Source organism: Chionomys nivalis, chromosome 19 (genome assembly GCF_950005125.1).
Source record: "Chionomys nivalis chromosome 19, mChiNiv1.1, whole genome shotgun sequence".
NCBI lineage: Eukaryota > Metazoa > Chordata > Mammalia > Rodentia > Cricetidae > Chionomys > Chionomys nivalis.
The window spans coordinates 28,978,260-28,995,974 of NC_080104.1; the positions used below are offsets into that span (position 1 = coordinate 28,978,260).

At 41.4% G+C, this 17,715-nt stretch overlaps 1 protein-coding gene across 5 annotated transcripts in view; it reads right to left on the reverse strand.

Annotated features, from left to right (window-relative positions):
- Positions 1-17,715, reverse strand: part of Znf451 (zinc finger protein 451) — a 58,087-nt gene that overhangs the window by 6,006 nt on the left and 34,366 nt on the right. For 4 of the 5 annotated variants that reach the window (XM_057794434.1, XM_057794433.1, XM_057794435.1 and 1 more), the window contains exons 9-13: positions 17,156-17,303; positions 14,131-15,707; positions 10,595-10,735; positions 7,128-7,258; positions 6,133-6,319 (exon numbers count right to left, since the gene is read on the reverse strand). In XM_057794434.1, coding sequence (XP_057650417.1) covers positions 6,133-6,319; positions 7,128-7,258; positions 10,595-10,735; positions 14,131-15,707; positions 17,156-17,303 — 2,184 coding nt within the window. The remainder of the gene's footprint in view (positions 1-6,132; positions 6,320-7,127; positions 7,259-10,594; positions 10,736-14,130; positions 15,708-17,155; positions 17,304-17,715) is intronic. The other variant, XM_057794438.1, reaches the window with a different exon arrangement.

A 17,715-nucleotide genomic window follows, 5' to 3' on the forward strand; every position in this document is an offset into this window, starting at 1 on the left:
TTTGTGTAGTCTTGGCTGTCTTGGAACTTGCTGTGTAGACCAGGCTGACACTGAACTCAGAGAGCCACTTACCTCTGCCTCCCGAGTGTTGGGATTAAATAATTTCATTTATTTTTATTTGTTTGTTTGTTTTTTGACACTGGGTTTCTCTGTAGCTTTAGAGCTTATCCAAGCCTGTCCTGGAACTAGCTATTGTAGACCAGGCTGGCCTCGAATTCACAGAGATCTACGTGCCTCCGCCTCTTGAGCACTGGGATTAAAGGCATGCGTCACCACAGCCCAGCTCATTTAGTTTTAAAAAGCAAATTCAGCCTCTAAAGTCTAGAGTCTAGACATTAAAAACAAAGAGAGAAAGAGCTGATGAGAGGTTCAGCTGATAAAGGTTCTTGCCACCAAGCCTGACAACCTGAATTTGATTCCTGAGGCCACAAAGAAGAGGAAAACTATCTCCTGCATGTTGTTCTCTGACCTCCACAAGTGAGAGAAAGAGAGAGAGTGTGTGTGTGTGTTTGTGTGCGCAAAACCACAAATAAGAAATAACTATAATGAAGTCTATTTTAAAAGAGAGCAAAAGGAGAGAGAAAAAAACCCAAAACAAAACCAACGAACAAAACACAACAAAAGAGCAAAAAGGAATATCAACAGGTTTCAGGTACCACAATGTAAAGTCTAGGCCTCCCAAAATCACATGTCCCAACACTGCAGGGAGACTTTCAGTTTGAACTGCATGCACAACACGCACGGGGCTACAGACTTAGTCCAGGCTCTTTTGCCTCAACCAAGCCATCCACACAGTTGAGAACATCACAGACACTCTACTTCCAGGCCTCTATACAGATTAACTGGGGAAGCAACAGGCAGATTGGCCTTTTGACTCAATTCGTATTATTTAACGTAATATAGGTCATGTTATTGCCACAACAGTTTACACAGTCATAGCACAGGTGAGCTTTTATATCTACTTTCAAGATGGATTTCAAAGTCTGTACAACTTTGACTCTACAGACAACAATTATACTTAACACGGAGTAGAGGGAAGGGGGTGGACAAGCAGCCAGGGCCGCTACTGCACTTCTTAAGAGTTTCAGGCTACGTACACAGCCCACTGCAATGTCTGAAGTTCTACACAGTCTCAGGGGCCTGGAAAGACAGGAAGGTGAGTTTAACTGCTTGACACAGATGCTAGGGCACTTGACAGCTGTTGCTGACTGTTCAGCAGAGCTCTCACAACCTACCTCTATCTTCTGAGAGAGAGAAAGAGAATTCTTGAATACAGCTTCAAAAAGACAAAATCGGATATACTGCATTATGTAAACTGTACCATCATTACTCTATAGCAAATATGTCGCTCTTCACTCTTAAAGCACATGGCTAGAGCCGGCAACTTACAGTGTGTGTGGAAGAGTGGGTGAGGAATCTCTCCACCAGGGGAACTGGCTTGTACTAAACAAGTCTCACCCACTAGCAGATGGCACTGACGAAAAGAAAACCAGTGGCCACAGGCAGGTAATTTCAGCTTTCTAAGCCGTGCTTCCTTGCCTCTAAAGTGGGGATTTGTGTCTCAGCGCATACACACACACACACATATATAAATAAAAGGAAGGGGGCTGCTCAGAGGTTAAGACCACTGACTGTTCTTCCAGAGGTCCTTGAGTTCAATTCCCAGCAGCCACGTGGTAGCTCACAACCATCTGTAATGGGATCTGGTGCCCTCTTCTGGTGTATGTATACATAATTAATAAAGAAATCTTTTAAAAAAAAAAAAAAAGAAGAGGACTGAAAAACATTAGATGTCATTAAATGTATCTAAACTTGTTAAATGTTTAAGCAGGTTGACTAAAAAAGTAGCTAGCATATTGGTTATAACACAGTCTACCCTCAGTAAAGCTAGTTCACTGAGAACGTAGGTGACAAGTGCACCTTCATCCCCGAAACAGGAAAGCTATGCTAAGAGATTTCTGAATAAAATGTAGAAGGACTAAGATCAGCCTATGTGACACCTCTAATTAGGATTACCAGGAAAAACTGACTGAAATATTCTGCTAAGTTTTTGTTTCTTACTATTTGAGCAAGGGTCTCATTAAGCCAGTCAGCTCTTTCTCGGTCTCTTGAGTTATGGAAGTCACAGGTGTGTAGCACCACTCCTCCAGGCTTTGTAGCACCTTTTAAGCAGAGTGCAATTGAAAACAGAACTGAAGCTGGGTAGTGATGATCTCTGTGAGTTTGAGGGCAGCCTGGTCTACAGACTGAGTACCCAGAACAGCTAGGGCAATTACACAGCTAAGGCTGCCAAAAGGTCAATGAAGCCAAACTGCTATACATTTTCACGCCTCAATAAGATTTTTACATATACTGTATGTATGGAGATAAAATCAAATAAGGAAAAACCATGATACAACTAAATTTAATTTAAAGGCTCACCTTGCCTGAAAAGTAACTGATTTTCAGGGACCTGGAAGAAAAAACTACTAGTTAAAGCCATCTAGCTCTCTACCTCGCACAAGCAGGGCCAGGCCAAATGACTGGACATTAATATATTGAGCCAGAAACTCCCAATCTCTCTCTCTCTTTAGTATTTTTTAACTTTTACTAAGCAAAACATTTCTTTTTTTTTTTTTTAAATATTTATTTATTTATTGCGTATACAATATTCTGTCTGTGTGTATGCCTGCGGGCCAGAAGAGGGCACCAGACCCCATTACAGATGGTTGTGAGCCACCATGTGGTTGCTGGGAATTGAACTCAGAACCTTTGGAAGAGCAGGCAATGCTCTTAACCTCTGAGCCATCTCTCCAGCCCGCAAAACATTTCTTGAAAACTTTCCAATTAACTGAGAAACTAAGAGCTAAATTCTCCAAGTATAAGATACCATCCATGAAGCCAGGCGGTGGTGGCGCACGCCTTTAATCCCAGCACTCGGGAGGCAGAGGTAGGTGGATCTCTGTGAGTTTGAGATCAGCCTGGTCTACAAGAGCAAGTTCCAGGACAGGCTCCAAAGCTACAGAGAAACCCTGTCTCAGAAAAGAAAACAAAAAACAAAACAAAACAAAAAGATACCATCCATGTGTCAGGGATCCTCTTGCCAATATTCAAACAGTTGTTTCTGATTCTACAGGGCTCTCTGCTCTAATGTATACCATGTTTGACCTTGGCAATGTTAAGTTTCTGATATGAGACTCAAACTTCTGTTGTTAGAGAACTTTTTGCTGTTTTACCTACAGAATAAGCTGTTCAGGGCTAGAGGCAGAGCCAACTAAGAGTGTCTGACAGCATGTGCAAGGTTAGCTTCAAGTCCCAGCAACACAGTTACAGAAAGCAAAACCACTTGCACTGTAGTTCTGTTAGCATGGTTAGAGCTTGGTATGGAGACAAATCTGAACCTTTTATGTAAAACTATCCACTCATGTTTGAGAGAAAGCTTTCAACAGATGCTCAAAAAGCTCCACTGAATCCCCTATCCCAAAACTACAGTCTTCAAACAGTTGCCATAAAGTCTACAGATAGGAACACCCCTCCCACAGCAGCTATCAACTGCTAGTAGCTCTGCAGCCAGAGGTAGGACTTCATCCTTACCTCCTATCTCCAAGCCTGTGCATCTGCCACAGCAGCTGTGGGTTCATATGTGCAGCTACCCTGTTGCGCTGGAAGACAGTTTCCCTACAGTCCTACATCACCTATGGCTCTGACCCTCCTCCTGCCCCGTCTTCTGCAATGATTCTTGTTATTTTTAATACTTTAAAAACAGTGGCTAGGAATATTTCCTTTCTATGACAGGTCTAAAAAAGACAGTATGATTCTCTGACCATCTAAAGTGCTTTATATACGGTGCTACACATATTTGTACAAATCACCAATTCTTATAACCTAACAGACATAAAAATAAGGTTCAAAAAAAAGGTAGAGTAACCTGTCTCAGAACACTCAGCTAGGGAGTTACAAAGCTCGCCTTCAATCAAACTCCATGCCTTTCCTTACTTGGGTTGCAGTCTTTCCATTCTAAGTTCCCCCCAAAGCAGTGAGTTCAAATACATTCTGAGTACAAGCAACGCGGAAAAGGACTATTGAAGGAGAACATTCATGAGGCCACTCTGTGGTCGCTTGACCTCCAGCCCAGGGCACCCACACAGACCTACTCACACACAGTGCTCACTCCAAACAGCAGCAACACAGACAGATCTCACATTCTAGCTCTCTAAGAAACAGTCCCAGAACTGTAGCATGAGAGAAGAAAATGAGATTGCTCTTGTGGCCAAGGGAAAATAGAGGCTGCTGAGGACAGGAGTGATGACAGAAAGGAACAGGGTTTGTTTGCTATGTTTTTTTTTTTAATTTTTGTTTTGATTTTAAAAGAAGGTCTAGCCGGGTGGTGGTGGCGCACGCTTTTAATCCCAGCACTTGGGAGGTAGAGGTGGGTGGATCTCTGTGAGTTTGAGGCCAGCTTGGTCTACAAGAGCTAGTTCCAGGACAGGCTCCAAAGCTACAGAGAAACCCTATCTCGAAAAACCAACCAACCAACCAACCAAACAACCAACCAACCAAACAACCAAACAAATAAAGGTCTAGATAGAAAAATTAAGTGGATGAAAATAAAAATTAGAGAGTAGGAAGATAAGAACTAAGGTAGGGTGTAATATGGAAAAGCGCATTTTCCTTTTTAATCTTGTATCAATACTGTGACTTTTGTGCACACATTAGCCAAAGCTGGCTGTCAACTCCCATTTCCCTTTGGCTCAGCCCCTAAGGGCTGGATTATAGTCATGTGCCACCACACCCACCTTCATTACTGTTTCAAAAAGTATAGTTGAGTACTAACCATGGTGGCACACACCTTTAGTACCTGCACATCAGAAGTGGGTAAAAGCAAGAGGATCTAGGTTTCAAATCAAACTGGGTCATGAAGACCACTGTCCTCTCTCCCCCCAAAAAAGGATAAATAGAATCATAATTTATAGAATCCACTGTGATTGCTGACTAGAGTAACATTCTTCATTATGAGTTTTCAATTAAAATATAGATTCAAATATGTTAAAAGAAAATATCTAGAGACAGAGCTGGAAAATGTTAAACTATACAATAACCCGCTCGAGAAGTATCAAGTTTCCACTGAGGCCATTCACCAAAAATCTTCAGATCTTTTTCATCATTTTGTTTTACTAGAGACAGTTCTCATATATCTCATTACTAGGGATTTTTTTAATTGTTATTTTCAGAAACAGGGTCTCACTTTGTAGTCCATGCTATCCTGGAACTCATAGACATCCTCCTGCTTCAGGCTCTCAACTGCTAGAAGTACCAAGTGTGAATCACCATAGCTGTCTGCTGGAACATTGAAGTATCATTCTTATTCTCTCTTCATTCATATTTATGTCAGAAATTAGGAAAAACAAAAAATTCTTATAATTACTTTCTTTTAAAAATATGGGGTGGTGAAACTGAACATTAGTATTCCTAACCATGGACAAACTCACAAAAAGTACCAACCACAGCAATAGTAGGAGGAGCCTACTCTACCCAAGGACTTAGAGGTTAATCAGCACTTCCCTGCATCGTGGTCAACCTCTCAAAGAGCCTCTCAACTTTCCTTCAAGGTATTGCTTTATTTTTTGCTTTATCTATTAACACCTCATTTTCTGATAAATTGGATGCATTCAGGTGGTAGACTATACTTTCTAAAAAATCTGAAGATAAATTTGTGATTTCAGAAACAGAGTAAAGATATGAATTCTAAGCTTTAATATGCTTGAAGACATGAATATATATTTTATACAAAAGGATACTGATTTTATCTAGCAGCATAAAGAAGGCTGTGGAAAATTAATGTGAATTAATCTTCAGTCTAAAATACAAAAGAAGGGAGGCACAATGCCAGGCATGACGGTCTATAATCCTGGAACTTCAGAGGAAAAGACAGGAGGATTAGCACTTCAAGGCTAGCCTCTGCTACATTAGTCTGTACCAAAGAGAAGGTCAAGCATGAAAGTACGTAAGAAAGGATAAACAAGACAGACGTAGGAAAGCACAGAGGTTTAGGAGGCAGACAACAGTTCACTAGCAGACAGTAGTTTATTGGTTTCTCTCAGCAGTGAAATCTCCTCCTCTTGGGTGGTCTGCACTGTGACGGCAGCTGCATACCTTTGGTAGTATCAGATATGCTATTTAACAAGGCACACATCATGTCTCCTTCTAAGTGGTGAGGGTTGAGTATATGAGCCGGCCTCTGAGTCTTCTTAAATTGATTCTCTAGCTCCAGAAAACCTTGGTCTCCTGAGAGGATGGTGAAGGGGATCTGCTTGGGCAGTTGCTCATCTAGTCGGCCAGCCTACGTTGGAACAAACAGCACTGGTTTTTAGAAATCTGCAAAAGTTTCAAATCTATTTCACCATGAGCACATATAGAATATTCCCTAGCCAGCCTTCATAAATGAAATAATATAAACTTAATCAAATATAAGATGTCAATAACACAAGATAAGTTATGTATGTACCATAACGAAAAAAAACAGCCAAACTACATGTACCTACACCTATATGAAGGAGGGACCTAAAGGGCCACCTATTCATGAAAAGGCAAATAAACCCTCACAGGGAAGACGTACAAAAGGTTAACTGTGTGATTCAATCAAAGGAAGAAAAAAATTCTCTTGAGGCTGAAAGAGCCAGTGACATGCTTGTTAAAGCATTCATTTACATTGCACGAGTGACACAAAACATTCAAGTAGAGGACTTAATATAAAATAGGTCCTGGCTCAGTACTTTCACTGGGTGACTGGCAGAGGCAGATGCAAACGCAAATTCTACCTAGGACTACACTGATTGATACAGTGCATCTCAATTTCAGATACTAAACTGTGAAAGCACATTAGTAACAGCAAGTACAGTATCATCTCAACTATTTATTCCATAAAAAACTGAATCTGCTATACATAGAGATCTGGAGGACTGACATAAACAGGAATTAAGCGTGAGGTGGGTCCTTGCCAGACCATACAGCAGTAAGTAGACCCTGATTCAGACAGTTTTATAAAACCAGCAGTGAACAATGAACTATGCTGCCACTACAGTTCAAGTGGGAAGAAATCCAAATGGACCTAGGATTGGCATCAGGTTTTGAACAGAACACCTACTTACATGCATACATATGGCAAAATCAGCAGCATCTTTTCTTTTACTACAACGAGGATGAAGAAAGAAGCATCCAATTCTGTTCAAGTAATTGTAGACCTTACAGCTGAGTGGAGGCTTCCAATTGGTGTTTCCACCTATTGAGTTTAGAAAAAAATATAAGTGATATCAAGCAGAGAAAGAAAAGACCGAGACCCTTTTCAAGGTAAAATATAAGCTGTACATACCCTGTTTCTTTAAAGTACTAACTACAATGTGAGAGAACTAGCCCGAGACGTAACTCAGTTACTAAAGTGTGTGCCTAGAATGCACACAGCTGTGGGTTTGACCTCCAGCACCACAGAAAGCAGGCCTGGTGGTGCATACTCAGAGGTATGACCCAGAGTTCAAGGAAAGCCTCAGCTAAAAAGCACACTGGAGGCCAGCCAGAAGCTATGAGATGCTATCTCAATCCCACCAGAGGCATCACCATCTTGTTGCTTTACAGTTTTGGGGATGGAGACTGGCTCCTTTAATCTGCCTATGTACATACAAATTTATGTGTTAAAGATGGCTCAGTGGTTAAGAGCACTGGCTCAGCTGAGTAGTGGTGGCACATGCCTTTAATCTCAGCACTCAGGAGGAGGAGGAGGAGGATCTCTGTGAGTTCAAGGCCAGAGTGGTCTACAGAGAGAGTTCCAGGACTGACTCCATAGCTGAGAAACCCTGAATCAAAAAACCAACCAACCAACAAACAAAAAAGCACTGGTTCTTCTTTCAGCCAGTCTTGATGTAGGAGTGTCTTTTATCTGTTGCTTTCATTGGTTAATTAATAAAGAAAACTGCTTGGCCTGATAGGTCAGAACATAGGTAGGCAGGGAAGACAGAACAGAATGCTGGGAGAAAGAAAGCAGAGTCAGGCAGACACCATGCTTCTCCTATCCGAGACAGATGGAGGTTAGACTCAAGCCGGTAAGCCAGTCATATGGCAATACAGATATTAGAAATGGGTTAGATCAATATGTGATAGTTAGCCAATAAGGGCCAGGCAGTGTTTAAATGAATACAATTTGTGTGTTGTTATTTCGGGTGTAAAGCTAGCCATGCGGGAGCCAGGCATGATGAAAAGCAGGCCTGCTCTCCTCATCACTACAGTCGGATTCCATCACCCACAGGTCGATAATACCATCACACCACAACTGTCTAGAATTCCAGTTTCAGGAAGCCTGATACCCTTCCTTTCATCACCATGAGCACTAGCAGACAAGCAAAACACCCATAAGCATAAAATATAACTTTTCTTAAGTTTATATGGATAGTGAGCAAATTAAAAAAAGTTAACATTGTTTGAATGGTATCATTCTACATGAAGTCAAAATTTGGTGGGTTTTACAAGTATGCCAAAATCAGTGGATAAGAAACAATGCACAGCGATCTCAAGATGTCTGTTTATGCTCACAGGTTAGTGCTACCCTTGCTCTTTGGTCTTCCTCGGAGTGGCTTCTTTTGTGTGGGCTCAAGTTCAGAGACTCCTGACTAGTTAAAGTCCTGCGATAACTGGCAGCTCAGCGATCAGCCCTCAAGAGTGCAGCTTTGAAACTCCCTCCGACGCCCGCCCGGGGGATGGAGGAGTGCTCTGAGACACTGTCTTCTGGACACGTCATGGCACAAAACTGAACTGCGAGGACCTACACTGGGTGGGCCACCAACATTCCATCCCAGACTGGCAGTCACTATTAAAGTGCTCAAGCTCTGCTAAAGAATCTCCAACCCAGAGACAGAGATCCACATCAGAGCACTGGACTGAGCTCCCAAGGTCCAGATCAAGAGCAGAAGGAGGGAGAAGATGAGCAAGGAAGTCAGGACTGCAAGGGGTGCACTCAACCACTGAGACAGTGTGCTTGGTCTAATGGGAGCTCACCAAGGCCAGCTGGACTGGGACTGAACAAGCATGTGATCAAACTGGACTCTCTGAATGTGGCTGACAATGGGGGTGGACTGAGAAGCCATTGATAATGGCACTGGGACTTGTTTCTACTGCATGGACTGGCTTTTTGGGACCCTAGTCTATTTGGATGCACACCTTCCTAGGCCTGGATGGACGGGGGAGGGCCTTGGACTTTCTACAGGGCAGGGTACCCTGCCCTCTCTTAAGACTGGAGGGGGAGGGAGGAGGGAAAGAGGGGGAGCAGGATGGGAATGGAAGGAAGGGGAAAATTTTGAATTGGAAAAAAATAAGAATCTCCAACCCATACTCACAAGAGCAAGATACACAGATACAAACACAGGAAGGGCACGCTTTACCATGAAGGGGTTCTGTGGCAGTGGTAGAAGATGTGAGACAGTGATGGGGTGAAAATGGTGTGTGTGTCTGTGTGTGTCTGTGTGAAAGTGTGTGCACAAAATTATCAAGTATTTTAAAAAATTAAAAAAGTGAGGCAATCAGCAGAGCTAGACTTGATAAAACATTAGACTGGCTAATTTATCCAGATCAGTATGTTTCTATCTTTAATGTCAATCCTTATCTTTGTATGCTATTCCCTCTGAAAAATGAACTCTACCAGATACTCACTACACTAAACATCAGTAAGTCAGAGAATTCCTCCCCATAGGTCTGGTCAGAGGTTTATAGAAGTATCTAGTGAAGAGGTCCTTCATAAAGAGCAACAATGAACTGAAGAGGCAACTGCAGCACACTGAAAATAACATCAGTCCCATAGCTAGGTGACCACAGTCCAAGGTAACACTGTAACAAAACACAAGCATCTCAGTCTGTTTCCTTGAATTTAGGGGTTTTTAGCTTGTTTTAAAAGGATTTATTTATTTTTATGTACACTGAAGTTTTACCTGCATGTATATCTGTACGAGAGTGTCAGATCCTCTGAAATCAGGGTTACAGACAGCTGTGAGCTGCCGTGTGGTTGCTGGGAATCAAACCCAGGTACATTGGAAGAGCAGCAGTGCTCTTAACCACTGAGCCATCTCTGCAGCTTTTAAATTTTGTTTTGCAGTTAGTATTTAAACAACTTGTGTAACTATCATATACGATCCTCTCAGCCTGCTTTCTTCTATTTTAAAAGCCTGACACATAGGTGTTGAATGAATCCTTCTTCAATGTGTATCAAAAAAAAAGTACATGAATTCTGGGTTAACAGAGCTAATACTTAACATAGAAATATGTTAACAACAATAAAAAACCTAGGGCCAATGTCCTGATAGCTCAGTGGGTAAAGATGCTTGCCACCAAGACTGATGACCTAAGATGGATCCCTGGACCCCACATAATGTAGGAAGAGAAGATTCCCACAAACTGTCCTCTGACCTCCATACACATATATACATAAAGTAAGATAAATATGAACGAGCAATCCAGGAGAGTAACGCACAGTAATAACACAGTTTTCATGTTCTACTCAGAAAGGCTTAAAGGACCTTCTCAAATGAATCATCCTCGCAGAAGAGGAGCCTCACAACGCATCCCTTTTCAACCATACCTTGAAAGCCCCAAATAAATGTTCCTTGATTAAGATGTCCAGGTAGATGACCAAAAAAGTTCGACCAGTTATCAAAATCTACAAAGACTATGTGCGTCATGGTTCGCAGGTAGTCCACATCTGGAAGCTCAACATCCTCGTCTAAGAACATACACACATACAAAAACAAAAAACAAAAACATAACATGAATTCAGTAAGAATGGTCCATAACTATCCTAATTCCTCAAGTCTAAAGACATCAGAGATCCAATATGCATAAATGTTGTTTCTATTATTCATCTCTACTGTAATCTTTCCAAGAAATCCAAATCTGTCTATACTTAAACTAGGTGACTTAACGGTATTTTATACCTGACTATATATCCTTCTTAAACTATCTCCCTTTGCTTGTAAGGCCTTTGTGTTTTTGTTTTGCTTTGAGACAGGATCTCATTTAGGTCAGAATGGACTCAAACACACTACATGATCAAGGCTGGCCTTGAACTTCTAATTCTTCAGCTAGGTGACAACAGTGGTGCCACGCTTTTAATCTCAGCACTTGGAAGGCAGAGGCAGGTGGATCTCTGCAAGTGAGTTCCAGGACAGTCAGAAAAACCCTGTCTCCAAAAACAAAACAAAACAAGAAAACAAACAAACAAAAAAAGAGTGTGAAGGAAAGCCAGGCACAGTGCTGATTCTTCAGCCTTCACTTCCCAAGTATTAGGCCTACAGGCATGCGCTACCACACCTGTCTAGAGCTCTTTTTAAAAGTCATTTGTAAAAGAAATTAAGTTCTTTTTTGTTAAAAATAAAGTTATTTTTAACAAATCATTGTACTAGGTCAAATAGAAGTCCAAATTTTAAGACTAAATAAATAAAATTTCCCTATCCATAAATACTCAGTGTGCATGAAAAGACTCATAAACTTATGTCAGAACAGAAACACACAAAAATAATCTAGTACAATAATACAATGCATAGTAACATTAAATTATGTCCCAATGTTCTATTTAGAAAGGCTCAAAGAAACTTAAGTTTGAAGGCAGCCTGGGTGACACATTAAACCCTACAAACATGGTTTTTAAGGTTATTTACCAAGAACACTCTTGGCACAAGAATTTGCTTTTCTTAATCTACTGATTTATTAGTAGCCCCCTGGTTTGAGGATTAACCACTCACAGGAGCACAGCTTCAAAACCTGACCCCACAGGCATGAGAAGGTGCCGGTAGGAAGTTACTACCTACTTCTTGGTTCTCTCGGGCTCTTCTTCCATCTCCCGTTCTCCACTTCTCAGCCTACCTCCCCTTCCTAGCTTTTCTACCTTGACAAGTCCTTGAAGTGTCCTGTAGTATTCACACAAACCCTGGAATATTTTGAAGTGAGTTTGTTTCTAGTAGGCCTCACAGAGGCCTCTTCAATGTATCACTTCTGAGCTATGCTCTATCTTCTGGCCCTCAGAAACCTCAGGTTTAGATACTACAGTCCAACACAGACAAGTACACATTCCCCAGTGCAGTGAGAAAACCAAAGGAATAGCACAAGCAAACATAAAATGCTGTGGCTGCTCTCTCACTTTCTTAGAACTAAAACTTATTAGACGATTAAAGATTTAATGCTTTCTCTAGTGCAATTACTCTTTCTTTCTTTTTTTCCTTTTGATTTTTTAAGAAAGGGTTTCTTTTTTTTTTTTTTGGTTTTTCGAGACAGGGTTTCTCTGTGGCTTTGGAGCCTGTCCTGGAACTAGCTCTGTAGACCAGGCTGGTCGTTTCTCTGTGTAGCTTTTGGAGCCTGTGCTGGAACTCACTCTGTGGACCAGGCTGGCCTCAAACTCACAGAGATCCGCCTGCCTCTGCCTCCTAAATGCTAGGATTAAAGGTATGCACCACCACTGCCCAGCTGTTTTCTCAGTGAAAACCCACAACTAAAGGTAGCATCGAGAGCTATATGCACTACCAAGCAAACCTATAAAAGGTCCATGGTTTATAGCCAGGTGTGGTGGCTCACACCTATGGTTCAAGCTTGTGTGGAGGCCAATATAAGGAGAGTCACTCGAGCCCAACAGTCCGAGCAACAGTGTGAGACACCATGTCAAAAAATAGATTCATGGTGGAAAATGAAGCCGGACCAGAATTCCAGCTTGCCACCCTCAGCTGCTAGGCCTCCACACATGCCCCCATCTAATTCAGAGCCAAGACTCTCTTGGCCCAGGAGTGGCTATGTATCCCGGGGGAGGATGAATCAAAGTGCTTTACCCTAGATAAATATATTGGAGTCCAGCAGGTCCTTTAGCAGGGACAAGAACTAAGGGGCTGCTTTGTTCCTCAGCTGAAACCAGGAGATTCTAGGTATACAGGCCCATGGCAGAGGGATTTGCAAGGTCCCTCCTTTCCTTACTACAGAGGTCTTACACCAGGTGGACAGACTGTGACAGATGTTAAAAACTATTTATTACTTGAAATAGTATTAAAATGCTACTTTATAAATAAACAATTTTAAAAATAAAACATGAACCAAAGAAACAGCCAAAATTTATTTACTGTTTCTACTCTGCCTTTTATAATTCACCAGGTTAATAGTCAAAAGTCTACAGGTTTGTTGTATCTAGCCAAAAATTATTAAACTTCTAAATAACATAATGAACTATTTTATTCATTTAATCTGATCATATGGAGGGAAAGGTCAAAGGAAGTATAAAGGAAGAAATTAACCTCTCAACTCCCCACCCCCATTTCTCATTCTACTTCTAACCACTATTTTAATTATTTATTACAAAGCTTTGTTGCAAAGTTCTAACTTCTCATATATAAAGAATAAGACCAAGCCGGGCATGATAGCAGTAACTGTAATTCTAGCACTGAAGAGGCTGAAGAATGGATACAACTTCTAGACCATCCTAGGCTACAAAGTAAGCTCCAGGCCAACCTGGGCTAGTGTTGAGACCTTGTCTTAGAACAAACAAACAAACCCTAAATAAATTTAAAAAACAAACAAATAAATAAGGCCAGTAGGGTGGTAGCAGCACACACCTTTAATCCCAGCACTCGGGAAGCAGAGGCAGGTGGATCTCTATGAATTTGAGGCAAGCCTGGTCTACAGAGCAAGTTCCAGGACAGGCTCCAAAGCTACAGAAAAGAAACCAAAAACAAAACAAAAAAAAGAAGAAAAAGAACAAGGCCACATCTAGGGCTGGTGACGCAGCTCAGTGATACATGACTCGTTTAGCTTATACAAAAAGCTAAACACAACACAAAGATACCCACCTCAAACACACAGAAAAAAATATTTACTTTTTAATGAACCTTCATATTTTAAGAAAAATGCGATTTTCAGATTCAGAATTACTCCCAAATCTTCAAGAAACTAAGTAACTGAGTAACTCTTAGAAAGAGATCTCTGTTATTAAAGACCACACACACAAAAAACCCTCAAAGTCACACTGGCTGCTCATCAGCTGACACTTCTGCTTTCAGCATTCCCTCAGCTTTTGCTGGTGAGCACACATGTGCACGACCTGGTGTGAGTGCGCGACACCTGCCCCACGCTGGAAAGCCATACCTACACTCTGGCAGCTCGTGTCATGCTCGGCACCTTTCTCCACGTCTGTATAGTTCGTAGGCTTCAGTTTTTTCTCAGCATGTGATGCACTGGCAGCAAATGTGCCGGTGTTTCTTCTGTCTGACCCGTCAGGAGCCACACAAGGTTTCTGGAAGGTGGCATGCTTTCTGTGGAAATGCTGCTGAGCACTCTCAGTGTTCTGGAAGGCTTTGGTGCAGGTGCCACACTTGATCACATACTGCTGCTCTTCATCACCTGTGTCTCTTCTGTGCACTTGATGGACGTGAGTATTAATGTCAGCCAAATTCTGGGCTGTCGCTGAACACGAACTGCAGCGAAACCACAGTTTACCTTTATCTAGCATGATTTGAAGACATCTATCGTAATCTTCCTTTCTGTTGACTTTACAGATGTAACTCTCATGACAACCACAGCTTAACAAATTACTGGTCTCTATTATTTTAAAATCATCCTCAGTTTTAATTGAGGGTTCAGTTTTTTCTGACACAAACACATAATCTATGCTGTGGTGGTCCTTATAGTGACTCAAAAACGCTTCTTCCTTGTTAAAAATAAGATCACAAAGCCCACAGAAGTACTTCATTTTGATCTCATTGTCATGCTCATCTTGGCAATGTCGGTACAAAGTTTCTATTTTATGAAAAGTCTTTCTGCAGTGGGCACAGCTGTACCTATGAAACTGGTGACTTGACAAGGACATACAGTGCTGTTTCACACACTCCTGGGAATCAAACATCTCTTCACAAATTCGGCATTGCCACCTGCCCCTTGGAGGACTTGTTGTCAGGCAACGATCAACAACAGTAATGGGTGAAGGTGGCTTATCAGCATCCAAATGACTCACCGCAGAGGAGGATGGCAAGGCTTCCTCTTCTACCTCATCCATCTCATAAAAATATCTATGCCCATTATGAAACTCAGTGATGTGTCCCATGATAGCATCTTTCTTTATTAGCTCCTTTTTGCATGTCCGACACCAAAATAGGAAGTTATTTAAATGTGCCCCTCCATGAAACCGGCTCATGTGTAAACGCATGACCCCTGAATCTTCACACACCTTTCCACAGACCACACATTTGTAACACATCGTGTTTGCTGAGAAGACATGCCGTTCTACTGCCTCTTCACTTGGAAAACGCTGACTGCACTCACAGCACCAGGCTGTAACTGCTGAACTCTGGCTCTGCACACGAACTATTCCTCCGCGGCTTTTGCCACCTAAATTTGGCTTCTTTTTTGGAATGACACAGTCCACTGCGCTGGACTCTTTAATAGACATAACTCGTTTAAGTGATGAAAATTTTGGTTGACTGAATAAATGCAAATCACATGGCGGTTTACTGCCTGCACTGATGTGGCAATAAAGTAAGACTGACTCTTGCACCGAGTTAACAACTGTGACTTTGTGTCCTGAATTCTTGTGACTTTGGATATTGGTTTCATCCACAAAGACCTGGTTGCAATTTGAACAATAACCTCTTACTATGAATTCTTCTGCAACCTGAGCAATGCTTTTCTCAGCTATGGCTACAGGTCCAGCATTTCGACAATGAACCCTAATTTGGATTAAAAAAAACAGTATAAGTTTTCTTCGCTTTATATGATAAGAATTTTAAAATAACAATATAAGTGCTAAAAGATATTTTTTAATAAAGCAGTTAAGTGATACTCTATCACCTTAAAATACTTTTAAATTACCACTATTTTTATTTTTCTAACCATATACAAGGGTTAAAAATATTGCCGGGCAGTGGTGGCGCACGCCTTTAACCCCAGCACTTGGGAGGGAGGCAGAGGCAGGTGGATCTCAGCGAGTTTCAAGACCAGCCTGGTCTACAAGAGCTAGTTCCAGGACAGGCTCCCAAGCTACAGAGAAACCCTGTCTCAAAAAACCAAAAAAATTAAAGCAAACTTTAGAAAACTTTAATCACTATCGAATGTACTCCTAAAGGACTCTGAAGCAAATTAGATTCTCCAAGGTAATTAAAATATATGAAAGAACAATGAAAACTCTAGACAATATTCCACTCTTTTTCGTTGCTGTTTTCTGGCTTTATTATGGGTTTTAATTAATATATTTAACTCTATTTATTTACTTAACATGTATGGGTGTTTTGTCTACATATCTGTTTACTTTTTGTGTGCCTGATGTTTGTGGAGGCATCTGACCCCCTGGAACTGGAATAATAGACAGTTATGAGCTGTCACGTGGGTGACCTTCTGGAAGAGTAGTCACAATATGCTCTTATTCACGGAGACATCTCTCCAACCTCTACTTTGCTTTGTCGTCCTGCCCTATCTCATCTCTTTAGCTTCATCGTGGCTGCCACTGCCCAACTGCCCTTTTTGTTTTTTGGAAGTTTTTTGTTTTTGTTCTTCAAGGCAAGGTTTCTCTGTGTAACAGCTTTGGCTCTCCTGGTACTCACTTTAGACCAGGCTGGCCTCGAACTCACAGAAATCCACCTGCCTTTGGCTCCCAAGTGATGAGATTAAAAGTGTGTGCCACCACCACCCAACTTGTTCCCCTTTTAGATAGTTTCACCATGTAACCAAGACTGCCCTTAAATTTGTAATCCTTCTTCCTCAGCCTCTCAAGAGCTAGGGTTATAGGTAGGCACCACAACTCCCAGCTCTGTTTGTTAAGAATTGATTAACTTATGTCACGAATATGCTCTATCCATGTTTGCTTTTCTGCTAAAGAACAAGACTCATTGAGAACCATGTGGTGGTAGGTGGACAGCCTGAGAATGCTGAACTTCCCATGAAGAACTCTCTGCCTTTTGGCTACCATCCTGCATCTCCACGGTTCCCAACCACACTTCTCCACACCTCCAACTTCTCTCATTCTGTTAGATTTGGTTACTTTCAAGGAAAACAAGACATCCTTTTTTTTTTTTTTTTTTAAAAGTTGAGACACATGGAATAGAAAATAGTTGCTGAATCTTTCCATTCCTGAAGAACTCACTAGCATTTCCTTAGAGCCTAAGATTAGACCTGTACAAACCTGAAATGGGCAGTGAGTTCCATGTGGGAACGCAGAGTCTGGTGGCAGGCCACACACTTAACTTGAAATGGAACATCTTTGCACAAGGAGACCAGAAGTTTCTTTGCAAAAGATGGAAATGATACTGGGTGTGCTGTCACCTTATCATCTGAAAAACAAAATAAACTATAAATTGCAAGGTAATTTAAACAGAGAATCACCCAATCTTCCTCTTTTTTCCCCGTTCTGAACATCAGTTAAGTAAGAAACATTTTTGTAGTTAGTAATAATGTAGATCATTTATTTAGACTGAAATACAAAGGGTGCCTTCTCCTCAAATTAAAAAGAATCTTTTTTGTTTGTTTGTTTTGTATTTCAAGACAGGGTTTTTCTGTGTAGCTTTGGTGCCTGTTCTAGAACTAGCTCTTGTAGACCAGGCTGGCCTTGAACTCACAGAGATCCACCTACCTCTGCCTCCCAAGTATTGGCTAAAAGGAAATCTTAAATGCAGAAGATCCCATTCCCAGACCTCCTAGACAGCAAGAACACTATCCCGAATATGTGCTTTCTTAACAATTTCT